Source organism: Hyperoodon ampullatus, assembly GCF_949752795.1.
Source record: "Hyperoodon ampullatus genome assembly, chromosome: 11".
NCBI classification, from domain to species: Eukaryota; Metazoa; Chordata; class Mammalia; order Artiodactyla; family Ziphiidae; genus Hyperoodon; species Hyperoodon ampullatus.
Window position 1 is genome coordinate 101,996,406 of NC_136924.1, and position 16,472 is coordinate 102,012,877.

Here is a 16,472-nt window from a genome sequence, read left to right on the forward strand (position 1 = left end):
GTGGGTCAAAAAAGATCTTGCTGTGGTTTATGTCAAAGAGTGTTTTTCCTATGTTTTCCTCTAAGAGTTTTGTAGTGTCTGGTCTTACGTTTGGGTCTTTAATCCTTTTGGTGTGAGTTCAGTTTTTTTAGATTCCACATACAAGTGAGGTCATACAGTATTTGTCTGTCTCTGACTTGTTTCAGTTAACATAATGCCCTCAAGTCATCCATGTTGTCACAAATGGCAGCATTTCCTGCTTTTTGTGACTGAGTAATATTCCATTGTATATGCACCACCTCTTCTTCATCTGTGGACACTTAGGTGTGTCCCTGTCTTGGCTATTGTGAATAATGCTGCAATGCACAAATAAGTCCATATACATTTTCAAATTAGTGCTTTTACTTTCTTTGGAAAGATACGCAGGAGTGGAATTACTGGGACATGTGATAATTCTATTTTTTATTTCTTGAGGAACCTCCATACTCTTTTCCATAGTGGCTGCACCAATTTACATTCCCACCAACTGTGCACAAGGGTTCCCTTTTCTCCACACCCTCACCAACACTTACCACCTCCTGTCATTTTGATGATGGCCATCATGGCCGTTTTACCAGGTGTGCGGTTTTAATTTGCATTTCTCTGATGATTAATGATGTTGAGCATCTTTTCATGTGTCTGTTGGCCATCTGTATGTCCTCCTTGGAAAAATGTCTGTTCAGATCCTCTGCCCATTTTTTAACGGGATTTTTTGTTTGCTATTGTTAGAACAGTTTGCTTTTTTAAGATGCTGTAAATTCAAGTTATTCAATTATTACATCTTATGTGCTTAGTATAAATATTAATGTATTTAAAAAAGAACTAACTAGACAACAAATTGTATGATCCCGTTTATGTGAAATGTCCAAAATAAGTAAATCCATAGAAAGAACAGCTTGGTGGTCTCCAGGGCCTGGGGAGTGGAGGATGCAGAGTGACTGCCTATTGGGTGCGGAGCTTTCTTTCAGGTGGTGAAATGTTCTGTGACTTAACACAGATGGTGGTCGCACACGTTGTGAATATACTGAATGCCTCTTTAAGGTTATGCACCTTCAAATTGTTCATTTCCTGTGAATTTCACTTCAGTATCTTTGCATGTATTTCTGAAGGATTCAGAGTCTCTGATTTAGCAGCAGTCCTTGGCATTTATGATTTTCTAAGTTTTAAACTTCCTGCTTCAATCTATAACAGATAACTAATAAGAACCTCCTGTACAGCACAGGGAACTATCTTTGGTGCTGTGTAATGATCTACATGGGAATGGAGTCTAGAAGGGTGTGGACATGTGTATGGCTGATTCACTGTGCTGTACAGTAGAAACTAATACAGCGTTGTAAACCAACTATACTCCAATAAAAAAAATTAATTAAAAAATTCCTGCTGCATTGTTATCGAAATATCTTAGGCTATTTAAAATCAGTTTTAATACCTCACCATAAAATCTGTAAGTGATCGTAGCCTTTTGGTACTTTAACCTTTGAATTTTAGACTTTTAATAGGGATCACATGGTAGTGGGGGTAAGAAGTTAATAAAAATTGGGTCGTTTTAGAGCATGTAATACTAGGTGATTTCCCCAGCTTATTTGGGAAGGGGCTGTTCTGTGTCCGAAAGAATTTACACGCTCTTACAGAAAACTCACGTAAAAAGTGCAGAAGACGTGGTAACAGTTTCCCTACTTACAGTTTCATGTGTTTGCTTCAGGCCCTTTCTCTGTGCGTTTATTACAAACCTGGGATCACACTGACTGTTGCCTTGTGACCTGTGTTTTTCATTTAACATCAAGGTGCCTTTTCATATTTCATTAAATATTCCTCAGAAAAAACAATTTTTAATGATTGCATACTTATTATGTAATTTTACCTATTTTTAAACATTTAGGATATTTACAGTTTTTCACTGTTTTAAATAATGTTGACTTTAATGTACTCAGAAATATTTTGCCTCGCTGTCTCACTTTTAAGATAAAGTCACAGCAGTGCAATTACTCTGTTCAGGGTTCCTGATATGTGTGTCCATCTTGTCCTCCAGAAGATCTGTGTCCCCAGCTCATTGAGGGCGTCCATGTTACCATGTCTTTGCAGACGTGTTACTTTTTTCATCTTTTACAGTTTTGTAAGTGAAGAGGCTGTTTTGCTTTTCCTTATGATCATGGATGTGTTTTATCTACTTCTGTGAATTTTGTATTCATGTTTCATTTTTTTGGTGGGGGCTACTGTTAATTGCTTTGTAAGACATCTTCCCATATTAAGAATAGTACGTCGTTGTCTTTGTTGAAAAAATTGTGTAGATATTCTTAGGATGTACGTAATTACCTATCTTCCCCTTTTCCCCTCCTTCCGTTGTCTTCACGCGTGCAGTGCCTCTCTTGTTTGCTGACCAGGTGACTCTTTGGTGACCAGTCCTTGGGCTGTGTGTCCTCAGTCCTCACTGAGATGCCGATCCTCTCTAGTATGTCTTTGTTCTGGCTGAAGGGAGAGCACTTCTCATGCCGTCCTTTGTTAGGCAGGGGCAGGACACACACATTGCTGTCATCATTGTATGCAGTAAATAACTAGTGGTTATTATATGTGCTTGTTTTTCTCTGCATTTTCATTGGGTCTGAAGTGTAGAAAGCAGTGCACTTTTCTTTGAATGAAATAATTTGTTTGGCGAGGCTTGTGTTCCTCTATCCCCTGCCTTTCTGCCACCCTATCAGTTGACATCTTAGGGGCGTCTGCTTGGAATCACTGTACAGATGAAAAGAGTAAAGGCGCATTTTTCTGGTTTGCTTTTGCTTTGTTAACAGTAGCTCCACTATAACTTCTCAACTAGGTAAAGATGTTGCCCCGAAGTTGGAATAATTAGGGACCTGTGGAGCTGGGGGCAGTGCGAGGGAAGGTGCTTCCCCAGCCTTAGGAGGCTTGTCTGTGTGCAATGCCAGCGGCAGCCCAGTGTCACAAAGGACATCTAGCTCGTGTACACTGCCCACTCTAGTTACAGGAGAAAGATTTTAGGGAACTTTGTTTAATTCTATTTGGGTGGCTGACTACATGTCATGTGTGCAGTAATAATGGTTAACATTTTTTTCATTTTCATCTCTCTTCTCTTACTCAGTTCATATTTTTACCTTGTCAAGTAGCCACCTTTTTTAAAGTGAGGCTCAGAATTTGAACAGTAAAACCTTTGACTTTCAGAAGGTCTACTATCTAGGCAAGACCGCTTTCCTAATTATGAGTCAAATGACAATCGAAACAAGTTTTAAGGACCATAAAAAAAAGTAGAAAATTTCAACGAGAGTGGTTTCAGTGTTTTATGACTTTGTATAGATGGCAGTCGGCTGTCATCTTTTTTTTCCCCCACGTTAAGACCACTTGTGTAATCTCCATAGAATACAGATATCTAGCATAGAAGATTCTTATTAGGTCTTCTTCCCACTGAAAAGATCTGTTAAGAAAAAGTCATATTCCTGATTTAGTTTTACCTAACGTGGGATAATCATTATCTTTTCTGTAAGGATAACTGGCATTTTCCCTTTGTAGACACCTGATTCATTTTTCTGTGTCTGTGCAACTTACAGGTGTTCTCTGTTGCAGGCAACAATTATTACCTCTTCAATTTTAAAAAAGAAAAAGTTCTACCTTACACATCAGCACAGAAGTCAAGGGAAGAAATTGAAAATAACGATTTCAGTCCTAGTTTGAGTGTTCTGGGCTACAGAATGGCTCAGAACTAGCTATGTTGGAAATGTCCAGAGTAAAACTTGCAGAAATTATGATGGTAATGGTCCTGTTTTCCTTTTCTTTCCTTAAATTTTTAGGCAGTCGCATTCGCACTAACCACCTGAAATCATTATATTTTAATGCTGTTTGGGTTGAAAAACAAGGGGAAAGCTCGCCAGTCTGAGGGACGCAATGCATTTCTGTGCTGTCACCTTCATCTCTTTTCTGTATCTTAAGGCAAAACGGTGGCCCTTCCCACCGAACCCTCCATTTTATTTACTGTTTGATTAGTAAAGAAAAGTACAAAAGTTAGGAGTTTCGAAGGCGTGCACATTATTGAAATTGTGCTAGCTTATCCTTCTCATAGTTATTTAGATGAAGGTGCTTTTTTTGGGGGGGGGTACGCGGACCTCTCACTGCTGTGGCCTCTCCCGTTACGGAGCACAGGCTCCGGATGCGCAGGCTCAGCGGCCATGGCTCACGGGCCCAGCCGCTCCACGGCATGTGGGATCTTCCCGGACCGGGGCTCGAACCCGTGTCCCCTGCATCGGCAGGTGGACTCTCATCCACTGCGTCACCAGGGAAGCCCGAAGATGCTTTTTAAGATACCACTTTTATCAAAAATTAAATCCAAGAGTGGTGTCTCCTCTCTGCTCCGGTCTCCTCTCCAGATTATCTCCCAAAGACTACAAATTAGGTCAGTCATCGGGCCCAAGCCTTTACCTGTTCTGATCCCCACTGTGTCTTAATGTGAGTGTGTGTCTGCATCCATTCATTGATTGTACAGATGAGAAGATGAACTTGTAGCTAGGTTGTAAGTCACCCAGCTGTCTGACACTATATGCTGAATAGAAAACGTGGAATCTTTACTCAAAGGCGTGGTGTTGCTTTATTGTGTGTTGACTGAACTTCTTGGCCCCTCGCAGGAGACCCCTGTGCTCAGCAGGATAGAAAAACAGAAGCGCAGGGAGGAGGAGGAGGAGCGCCAGATCCTCCTGGCGGTGCAGAAGAAGGAGCAGGAGCAGCTGCTGAAGGAGGAGAGGAAACGGGAGCTGGAGGAAAGGGTCAAGGCCGTGGAAGGTAGGAGGGCTCTGCCCAGGGCTCCGGCAGCAGGGCTGTCCGGGTTGGGGGGGTGTCCTGGGAGCCCTGCCGACTGGTTGGCTCGGGGCCAGCCCCGCAGTGCCCTCGCCCTTGCCGTCCTGGGGTCCTTCCATCCCTGCCTTCACTCTCGGCTCCGCCACAGTCCCGTGTGGAATTGAAAAAAGGTGACTCTCACAGAAATAACCTTACACACAGAGGAGATGTACTTATGAAAAGCCTCGCCCGCCCTGCCCCGGCCTGCGCGGGCGTGCGGGGTTTCTAACCTTTGTACTTAAAGCACATCTGTTAGATGCAGTGGTGTTTATAAGCTGAACTTGATAAATCACTGGATAGCAGAGCATTTTGGCTTTCTTAAATACAGACCAGTATTTTAAGTAAATGTATTGAACTTTTTATTTATTTTTAAAATTTATTTATTTATTTTTTGGCTACGTTGGGTCTTCGTTGTTGCGCGTGGGCTTTCTCTAGTTGTGATGAGCAGGGGCTACTCTTCATTGCGGTGGGCGGGCTTCTCATTGCGGTGGCTTCTCTTGTTGCGGAGCACGGGCTCTGGGTGCGTGGGCTTCAGTAGTTGTGGCATGTGGGCTCAGAAGTTGTGGCACACGGGCTTAGTTGCTCCAAGGCATGTGGGATCTTCCAGGTCCAGGGCTTGCATCCGTGTCCCCTGCATTGGCAGGCGGGTTCTTCCCACCAGGGAAGTCCAACTGAACTTTTTAAAAGTTTAAATAAAATAGCATAACACATATTTGCCCCCGCCCCCCCCCGGCCCCGCCTCCAGCCACACTGCATGGCTTGTAGGATCTTAGTTCACTGACCTGGGATCGAACCTGGGCCCTGGCAGTGGAAGCGCCGAGTCCTAACCACTGGACCACTGGGAAAGTCCCAGATTTGGCTTTTTAATGCAGTGTTAACATGCAAATTTTAAACACATTTTGGCTGTAAAATTTAAAGGATTCTGGCCTTATCATGTGATTTCCCCTCTCATTCCTAGGGTATTGCCTTCTGATTCTTTTCTTTTTTATTTTATTTGTTTATTTATTTTTGGCTGCGTTGTATCTTCGTTGCTGTGCGCGGGCTTTCTCTAGTTGTGGCGAACAGGGGCTACTCTTTGTTGCGGTGCCTGGGCTTGGCATTTTGGTGGCTTCTCTTGTTGAGGAACACGGGGTCTAGGTGCGTGGGCTTCGGTAGTTGTGGCTCACGGGCTCTAGAGTGCAGGCTCAGTAGTTGTGGTGCACGGGCTTAGTTGCTCTGCAGCATGTGGGATCTTCCTGGACCAGGGCTCGAACCCGTGTCCCCTACATTACCAGGCGGATTCTTAACCACTGCGCCACCAGGGAAGCCCTGCCTTCTGATTCTTAGTAGGCTAACCCTATTCTGACCTTGATCGTTTCTTCATTCTAGAACGCTTAGTGTGTTTAATCTACTAATGTAGCCTGTGCCACATTTGGTGGTATATCATAGGTTGAGATTTTGCATAATTTATTTCCAGTGCTAGATTTAAATTCCTCAAAATAGTAACTATGCTTTTATTTCTTTATATTTTTCAATAGAGTTCTGTAATTTTCAGTGGAATTCTTACTAGGTACCATTGTCATTTGACTTTTTTCTAAGTTGAAGTATGATTGGTGTACACCATTCCCTTATTTTCAGGAGTAAACACAATTTGACATTTATGTACATTGCAAAATTATCACCACAATAAGTTAAGAATTTCTTCTAATGAGAGTAGCTTTCACATACACAGTCCAGTGTTACGGACTGTGGTCACCACAGTGTACATCACATCCCTGGGACTGACTTCTTTTGTCACTGGTAGTTTGCACCTCTTGACACCATCTCCCATTTCGCCCACCCTGGCTCCCCTTCTTTGTGTTCTCTGTATCTGCGAGTTTGATTTCGTTCTGTTTTGTTTTGGAGGTAGATAACAGTAATGGTTGTACAACACTGTGAATGTACCTAATGCTACTGAATCATACACTTAAAATGGTTAAAAAGGTACATTTTTATATTTCTCACTAAAATTTTTAAAAAGCAAAAAGAAAAGGAAAAGGCCGAATAAATATACTGCTATTTATTAGGATTGTCTTTGTATAAAAAGGATGTTATAAGACTGGATTCTGACAAATACTCATGCTAAGTGAAATGAGCCCATATGGAAGGGGACATTGAGACTTCCTTGTTCTCAGTGTGGTTGATGCGAAACCTAAAAATTCTTCTTGCCTCAATTACGTGGAGATTCTATTTGTTATTCGATATAATACTTGGTCTGATATTGTGTAAATACCCTTTTTAAGAACATTTTTGAAATCATAACCAAGTAACGAAAATTATGAGAAGCTGCTTTTAGGGGGATTAAAAACAGCGGTAAGTTAGTGAAACAGACTGTCAGATCGAATTGTGGGTGTGGAGCAGTCCGTCTGGGGAATCTCTGCCCCGGGCAGGATGACCATGGACAAACCCGTGTTGAAGAGGAGTGGACGTGAGGAAGCACCGCTGTGAGCAGTGGGTTGGCAGGTGCAGCAGGGAAAGTAGAAACATATTTAGCATTACCAGGTATAAAAAAGAAGAAATTGGAAACATCAGGAAGAAATAACCTTGAGGAAAGTACAGGCAGATTCAAAGGAAACAAATATTGAAAGAACTTCTAGAAATGTACATATGGTAATTGGAATAATAACTTGATAACTGGGCTCTAACGCTTAGTTAGACCTGAGGAGAGAATCACACTGGAAGAGCTTCGTGGGGCTTGTGCAGAACACATCACGGAGATAAAGAGAATGGACGTGGCAGGAGAAGTCGCCTCTGGTCCATCGTTCAGTGTGCGGTCACAGAGATGCTTCAGTGGAGAATTTCACGTGGGTCTTTGTTTTAATGCAAGTTAGAGAAATACAAAAGCTGAAAGGGTCTGAGGCAGGGGAATAAAGAGAAGGGCTGGGGTCATCAGACCCGCAGGGGAGGAGGGGCTCGCGAGCTGGACCTTAGTCTCAGGGCAGGTGCCAGCCCGGTTCTGGGACTGCCAGCTGTGCCTTCTCAATGATGGACGTCTTCCTAAGGAGGGACAAGCTGGTGGGCTGTTGAAGAGCACCCAGGGGGGAAGAAATCCATCCCCCCCACTCCCGCCATCTCCCTTCCCCTCCAGTGCTCCCTGTGGTGGAATATCAAGCCGGCAGAGAGTGGGGAAACCGCTTGATAGTTGACTCACGGGTCACAGTCCGGAGCTCCAGAGTGTGTCTGTCCACGGCTGTAAGATGGAAGGGTCAGGTGATGGGGGCAGAGGAGATATTGGATAGGACTGGTGGAGAGATGAGATATGAACTGGATAGAACACAGACCCGGGGGCCGAAGCACGGGACACACGGCCCATTGCCAGGTGGGAAAAGAGGACGTCCTGTACAGAGAGAGCAGACTTCTCGGGAGCAGCAGGTAGGGTTCAGGAGGAAATGGGATTGGATTTTGTTTTAGCTTCCTAGGGCTTCCATAACAAATTACCACAACTAGGTGGTTTAAAACAGCAGAAAGTAAGTGTCTCACAGCTCTAGAGGCTGGAAGTCTGAAATCTGGGTGTTAGTGAGACTCTGGGGTCACACCCTCCTGTGCCTCTTCCAGCTTCTGGTGGCTCCTGTGTTCTTTTCTGGTTTCCTCTGAAAACTTAGAAGGGAACTTCCTTAACCAATATCTATTTTCTTAAATGTAAGCAAACATTCTACTTAATAGGGAAACATCAGAAGGATTCCCTTTTTTTTTTAAAAATTTTATTTATTTTATACAGCAGGTTCTTCACCCCCAGGGCACAGCAAAAGACTATAGACCAGGAGCTCAGTCTTTCTGGTGGAGACTTATTAGCTGATCACCATGGCTGCGGCCTGAGGGGTAGGTTTGTAACTAAGCCTGCATCTAGGGGCCCCCGAATCCTTTACAGAGACGTCAGAGGGTGGGCCCTCCAGAGCCCAGGTTTCTTGGAGGGAGGCTTTACGTGCATCTGACACCCATGGTTCACCCCTTGAACGCCTGGCTCTGGTGGCCAAAGGGGCTTGTATTCCTGGGTCCCACGGGACTGTGGTGAGCGGAGGGCCGGTTTGGGACAGGCTGGCACACTCCATGCTGTCATGTGATGGAGGCCACCCTGCTTGTCCTGGAGCTTCAGCCTGAGGGGCAGGCTTAGATTGGGCGTGCAGAGCTGCTCTCATAGGTTGGAGGCTGTGGATGCCTGCCGTCTCCCACTTTCCCCGAGTTGGGCCCCCAGAAGAGAGTTTATACACTTGTCTGTGACTGCCACTCAGGGGTCACTGCAGGTCCCTGGCTCTGGTGGCCAGTGGGACTCAGGCTTGCAGTTGCTCACAGCCCTGTATGTTTGTGAACTTTAGAGGAAAATGTCCAGTCAGTCTGAATCTGGGTGCTGAGACCCTCCCCTTTGGGACACTGACAGGTCTTGGCACACCCTCAACTACTGGGAGCCACTAAAATACATCACGCTGCCTGGACAAGCACAGAGGTTTGAGAGACCACGAGCTGGGAAGAGCTGAACAAAAAGGCTCATCTCCTACATGAGGCCCCGCCTTCAAGACTGGGAGAGGCAGTTGTTTCCTTTTCTGCCCAGAAATCAACACAGAGTCCAGCAAAATGAAGAAACAGAGGAATATGTTCCAAATGAAAGAATAGATTACAACCTCAGAAAAAAGCCTTAATGAGACATAACTAATTTACTTGATAAAGAGCTAAAGTAATGGTCATAAAGATGCTCACCAAACTGGGGAAGAGAATGCATGAACACGTGAGAACTTCAACAGAGAAGGAAAATATTTAAAAGTGCCAAAGAGAAGTCTCAGAGCTGAAGAATACAATAACCAAAATGAGGGGTTCAGACAGAGACTCGATGGTTGAAAACTTCCTGTCCTTTGGGAAGGAAACAGGCATCCAAGAACTCAAAGAGACCCACACCAAGGCACATTATAGCTCAGTTCTCCAAAGTTAAAGACGAGGAGAGAAAAACAACTTGTCACATACAAAGGAAACCCCACCCTCTCTCCCCATAAGAACATGAACAGATTTTTCAGCAAAACTTTGCAGGCATGATATAGTCAAAGTGGTGAAGGAAAAACTTATAACCAAGAATTCTCTCCCTGGTAAAGACATCGTTCAGATTAGAGACATTAAGAGCTTTGCATTTAAGCAAAAGTGTAGGAGTTCATCACCACTTGTAAGAAATGTTGAAAGAACTTTGTTAAATTAAAAAGAAAGGGCAGGGGTGGGATGGGGAGGGTGGGAGGGAGGGAGACGCAGGAGGGAGGGGATGTGGGAACAGATGTATATGTATGACTGATTCAATTTGTTGTAAAGCAGAGACTAATTAAAAAAAAAAAAAAGAAAGGGCACTTATTAGTAAGAGGGACACATATGAAAGGATAAATCTCACTGGAAAAGTAAATACATAATAACGGTGGTGGATTAATTGCCTATAAAGCTAGTATGAAGGTTAAAAGACAAAAGTAGTAACAATAACTATGATTATAATAATTAAAGGATAAACAAGATAAAAAGATGTGAAACATGACATCAAAAGTATAAAACATGGGAGTGGGGAGTAAAAATGATGAGCTTAGAATGGGGTTGAATTTAAGTTGTTACAACTTAAAATAGACTGTTGTAGATGTAAGTTATTATATGTAAGCTTCATGGTAACCACAACGCAAAAACCTACAGTAAATACATGATAAATAGAAATGAGTATAAGCATATTACTAAAAAAAGTTACCAAACCACAAAGGAAGGGAGCAAGAGAAGAAAGAAACAAACTACAAAAGCAGCCAGAAAGCAGCAGAATGGTGATAAGTACATACCTACCAATAGTTACTTTAAATGTAAATGGACTAAATTCTCCTATCAAAAGACATAGAGTGGCTGAATGGATAAAGAAAAAACAAGACCCATCTATGTGTTGCCTACAAGAAACTCACTTTAAATGTAAGGACACACACAGACTAAAGTGAAGTGATGGAAAAAGATACCTATGCAAATGGAAACCATAAGAAAATCTGGAGTAGCTGTCCATATATAAGACAGAATAAACTTCAAAATAAAGACTGTAGTAAGAGATAGAGAGGGGCTTTACATAATGAAAAAGGGGTCAGTCTTCAAGAAGATACAACATTTGTCAATATTTGTACACCCAGCAGAGGAGTATGTAAATATATAAAGCAAATATTAACAGACTTGTAGGGAGAGATAGACAGCAAAACAATAATAGTGGGGGACTTTAATACCCCACTGACATCAATGAACAGATTATCTAGACAGAAAATCAATAAGGAAACACAAACCTTAAGTTATATGTTAGACCAGATAGACATGGACTTAACAGATATTTGCAGAACATTCCATTTCGAAGCAACAGGATCCACATTCTTTTCAAGTGCACATGGAACATTTTCCAAGATAGATGAAACATTAGGCCACCAAAAAATCTTAATAAATTTAATAGGATCGAAATATTTTCCATGCACACTGGTATGAAACTAGAAATTAATAACACGAAGAAAACTCACAACATGGGGAGATTAAATTCACAAACATGGGGAGATTAAAACAGTGTGCTCCTGAACAACCAATGGGTAAGAGAATATCCAAAAGAGAATCAAAATACCTTAAGACAAAAATGAAAATGTAAGATACCAAAAATGATGCGGCGAGGACTTCCGGGTAAGATGGCGGAAGAGTAAGACGCGGAGATCACCTTCCTCCTCACGGATACACCAGAAATACAGCTACACGTGGAACAACTCCTACAGAACACCTACTGAACGCTGGCAGAAGACCCCAGACCTCCCAAAAGGCAAGAAACTCCCCACATACCTGGGTAGGGCAAAGCGGAGAGATTCCCGCACAGAGGATCGGTGCCGAGCGGCACTCACCAGCCCGAGAGGCTTGTCTGCTCGCCCGCCGGGGCGGGCGGCGCTGGAAGCTGAGGCTCGGGCTTCGGTCAGAGCGCAGGGAGAGGACTGGGGCTGGCGGCGAGAACTCAGCCTGAAGGGGGCTAGTGTGCCACAGCTGGCCGGGAGGGAGTCCGGGAGAACTCTGGAGCTGCCGAAGAGGCAAGAGACTTGTTCTTCCCTCTTGGTTTCCTGCTGCGCGAGGAGAGGGGATTAAGAGCGCTGCTTAAAGGGGCTCCACAGACGGGCGCGAGTCGCGACTGAAAGCGCGGAGCCCAGTGACGGGCGTGGGACGCTGGGGCTGCTGCTGCCGCCGCCAAGAAGCCCGTGTGCGAGCGCAGGTCACTGTCCACACCGCCCTTCCGGGAGCCTGAGCAGCCCGCCACTGCCGGGGTCCCGGGATCCAGGGGCGGCTTCCCTGGGAGAACGCACGGCGCGCCTCGGGCTGGTGCAACGTCACGCCGACCTCTGCCGCTGCAGGCTCGCCCCGCACTCCGTGCCCCTCCCTCCCGCCCGGCCTGAGTGAGCCAGAGTTCCCGAAGAGGCTGCTCCTTTAACCCTTTCCTGTCTGAGCGAAGAACAGACGCCCTCCGGCGACCTACACGCAGAGGCGGGGCCAAATCCAAAGCTGAGACCCGGGAGCTGTGAGAACAAAGAAGAGAAAGGGAAACCTCTCCCAGCAGCCTCAGAAGCAGCGGATTAAAGCTCCACAATCAACTTGATGTACCCTGCATCTGTGGAATACATGAATAGACAACAAATCATCCCAAATTGAGGAGCCAGGAGTCAGTACTGTGCCTCTGAGGTGGGAGAGCCAACTTCAGGACACTGGTCCACAAGAGACCTCCCAGCTCCACATAATATCAAACGGCGAAAATCTTCCAGAGATCTCCATCTCAACACCAGCACCCAGCTTCACTCAACGACCAGCAAGCTACAGTGCTGGACACCCTATGCCAAACAACTAGCAAGACAGGAACACAACGCCACCCATTAGCAGAGAGGTGGCCTAAAATCATAAAAAGTCTGCAGACACCCCAAAACACACCACCAGACGTGGACCTGCCCACCAGAAAGACAAGATCCAGCCTCATCCACCAGAACACAGGCACTAGTCCCCTCGACCAGGAAACCTACACAACCCACTAAACCAACCTTAGCCACTGGGGACAGACACCAAAAACAACAGGAACTACGAACCTGCAGCCGGCAAAAAGGAGACCCCAAACACAGTAACATAAGCAAAATGAGAAGACAGAAAAACACACAGCAGGAGAAGGAGCAAGATAAAAACCCACCAGACCTAACAAATGAAGAGGTAATAGGCAGTCTATCTGAAAAAGAATTCAGAATAATGATAGTAAAGATGATCCAAAATCTTGGAAATAGAATAGACAAAATGCAAGAAACAGTTAACAAGGACCTAGTAGAACTAAAGATGAATCAAGCATCGATTAAAAACACAATAAATGAAATGAAAAATACTCTAGATGGGATCAATAGCAGAATAACTGAGGCAGAAGAACGGATAAGTGAGGTGGAAGATAAAATAGTGGAAATAACTAATGCAGAGCAAAATAAAGAGAAAAGAATGAAAAGAACAGAGGACAATATCAGAGACCTCTGGGACAACATTAAACGCACCAACATTCGAATTATAGGGGTTCCAGAAGAAGAAGAGAAAAAGAAAGGGACTGAGAAAATATTTGAAGAGATTATAGTTGAAAACTTCCCTAATATGGGAAAGGAAATAGTTAATCAAGTCCAAGAAGCACAGAGAGTCCCATACAGAATAAATCCAAGGAGAAATACGCCAAGACACATATTAATCAAACTGTCAAAAATTAAACACAAAGAAATCATATTAAAAGCAGCAAGGCAAAAACAACAAGTAACACACAAGGGAATCCCCATCAGGATAACAGCTGATCTCTCAGCAGAAACTCTACAAGCCAGAAGGGAGTGGCAGGACATAATTAAAGTGATGAAGGAGAGAAACCTGCAACCAAGATTACTCTACCCAGCAAGGATCTCATTCAGATTTGATGGAGAAATTAAAACGTTTACAGACAAGCAAAAGCTGAGAGAGTTCAGCACCACCAAACCAGCTTTACAACAAATGCTAAAGGAACTTCTCTAGGCAAGAAACACAACAGAAGGAAAAGACCTACAATAACGAACCCAAAACAATTAAGAAAATGGGAATAGGAACATACATATCGATAATTACCTTAAATGTAAATGGACTAAACGCTCCCACCAAAAGACACAGATTGGCTGAATGGATACAAAAACAAGACCCATATATATGCTGTCTACAAGAGACCCACTTCAGACCTAGAGACACATACAGACTGAAAGTAAGGGGATGGAAAAAGATATTCCATGCAAATGGAAACCAAAAGAAAGCTGGAGTAGCAATTCTCATATCAGACAAAATAGACTTTAAAATAAAGACTACTAGAAGAGACAAAGAAGGACACTACATAATGATCAAGGGATCGATCCAAGAAGAAGATATAACAATTGTAAATATTTATGCACCCAACATAGGAGCACCTCAATACATAAGGCAAACACTAACAGCCATAAAAGGAGAAATCGACAGTAACACAATCATAGTAGGGGACTTTAACACCCCACTTTCACCAATGGACAGATCATCCAAAATGAAAATAAATAAGGAAACACAAGCTTTAAATGATACATTAAACAAGATGGACTTAATTGATATTTATAGGACATTCCATCCAAAAACAACAGAATACACATTTTTCTCAAGTGCTCATGGAACATTCTCCAGGATAGATCATATCTTGGGTCACAAATCAAGCCTTGGTAAATTTAAGAAAATTGAAATTGTATCAAGTATCTTTTCCGACCACAATGCTATGAGACTAGATATCAATTACAGGAAAAGAGCTATAAAAAATACAAACACATGGAGGCTAAACAATACATTACTTAATAACGAAGTGATCACTGAAGAAATCAAAGAGGAAATAAAAAAATACCTAGAAACAAATGACAATGGAGACACGACGACCCAAAACCTATGGGATGCAGCAAAAGCAGTTCTAAGAGGGAAGTTTATAGCAATACAATCCCACCTTAAGAAACAGGAAATATCTCGACTAAACAACCTAACCTTGCACCTAAAGCAATTAGAGAAAGAAGAACAAAAACATCCCAAAGTTAGCAGAAGGAAAGAAATCATAAAAATCAGATCAGAAATAAATGAAAAAGAAATGAAGGAAACAATAGCAAAGATCAATAAAACTAAAAGCTGGTTCTTTGAGAAGATAAACAAAATTGATAAACCATTAGCCAGACTCATCAAGAAAAAAAGGGAGAAGACTCAAATCAATAGAATTAGAAATGAAAAAGGAGAAGTAACAACTGACACTGCAGAAATACAAAAGATCGTGAGAGATTACTATAAGCAACTCTATGCCAATAAAATGGACAACCTGGAAGAAATGGACAAATTCTTAGAAATGCACAACCTGCCAAGACTGAATCAGGAAGAAATAGAACATATGAACAGACCAATCACAAGCACTGAAATTGAAACTGTGATAAAAAATCTTCCAACAAACAAAAGCCCAGGACCAGATGGCTTCACAGGCGAATTCTATCAAGCATTTAGAGAAGAGCTAACGCCTATCCTTCTCAAACTCTTCCAAAATATAGCAGAGGGAGGAACACTCCCAAACTCATTCTACGAGGCCACCATCACCTTGATACCAAAACCAGACAAGGATGTCACAAAGAAAGAAAACTACAGGCCAATATCACTGATGAACATAGATGCAAAAATCCTCAACAAAATACTAGCAAACAGAATCCAACAGCACATTAAAAGGATCATACACCATGATCAAGTGGGGTTTATCCCAGGAATGCAAGGATTCTTCAATATACGCAAATCAATCAACGTGATACACCATATTAACAAATTGAAGGAGAAAAACCATATGATCATCTCAATAGATGCAGAGAAAGCTTTCGACAAAATTCAACACCCATTCATGATAAAAACCCTGCAGAAAGTAGGCATAGAGGGAACTTTCCTCAACATAATAAAGGCCATATATGACAAACCCACAGCCAGCATCGTCCTCAATGGTGAAAAACTGAAACCATTTCCACTAAGATCAGGAACAAGACAAGGTTGCCCACTCTCACCACTCTTATTCAACATAGTTTTGGAAGTTTTAGCCACAGCAATCAGAGAAGAAAAGCAAATAAAAGGAATCCAAATTGGAAAAGAAGAAGTAAAGCTGTCACTGTTTGCAGATGACATGATACTATACATAGAGAATCCTAAAGATGCTACCAGAAAACTACTAGAGCTAATCAATGAATTTGGTAAAGTTGCAGGATACAAAATTAATGCACAGAAATCTCTGGCATTCCTATATACTAATGATGAAAAATCTGAAAGTGAAATCAAGGAAACACTCCCATTTACCATTGCAACAAAAAGAATAAAATATCTAGGAATAAACCTACCTAAGGAGACAAAAGACCTGTATGCAGAAAATTATAAGACACTGATGAAAGAAATTAAAGATGATACAAATAGATGGAGAGATGTACCATGTTCTTGGATTGGAAGAATCAACATTGTGAAAATGACTCTACTACCCAAAGCAATCTACAGATTCAATGCAATCCCTATCAAAATACCACTGGCATTTTTCACAGAACTAGAACAAAAAATTT

The 16,472-nt window shown here is 42.7% G+C and overlaps 1 protein-coding gene across 1 annotated transcript in view; it reads left to right on the forward strand.

The window, feature by feature from the left end:
- The window catches only part of CECR2 (CECR2 histone acetyl-lysine reader), a gene marked incomplete at its 5' end in the record, with an annotated part of 165,438 nt that overhangs the window by 125,309 nt on the left and 23,657 nt on the right, over window positions 1-16,472 (forward strand). The window contains 1 exon segment of the mRNA XM_079715567.1: window positions 4,644-4,797. Within this exon segment, the coding sequence (XP_079571693.1) occupies window positions 4,644-4,797 (154 nt within the window).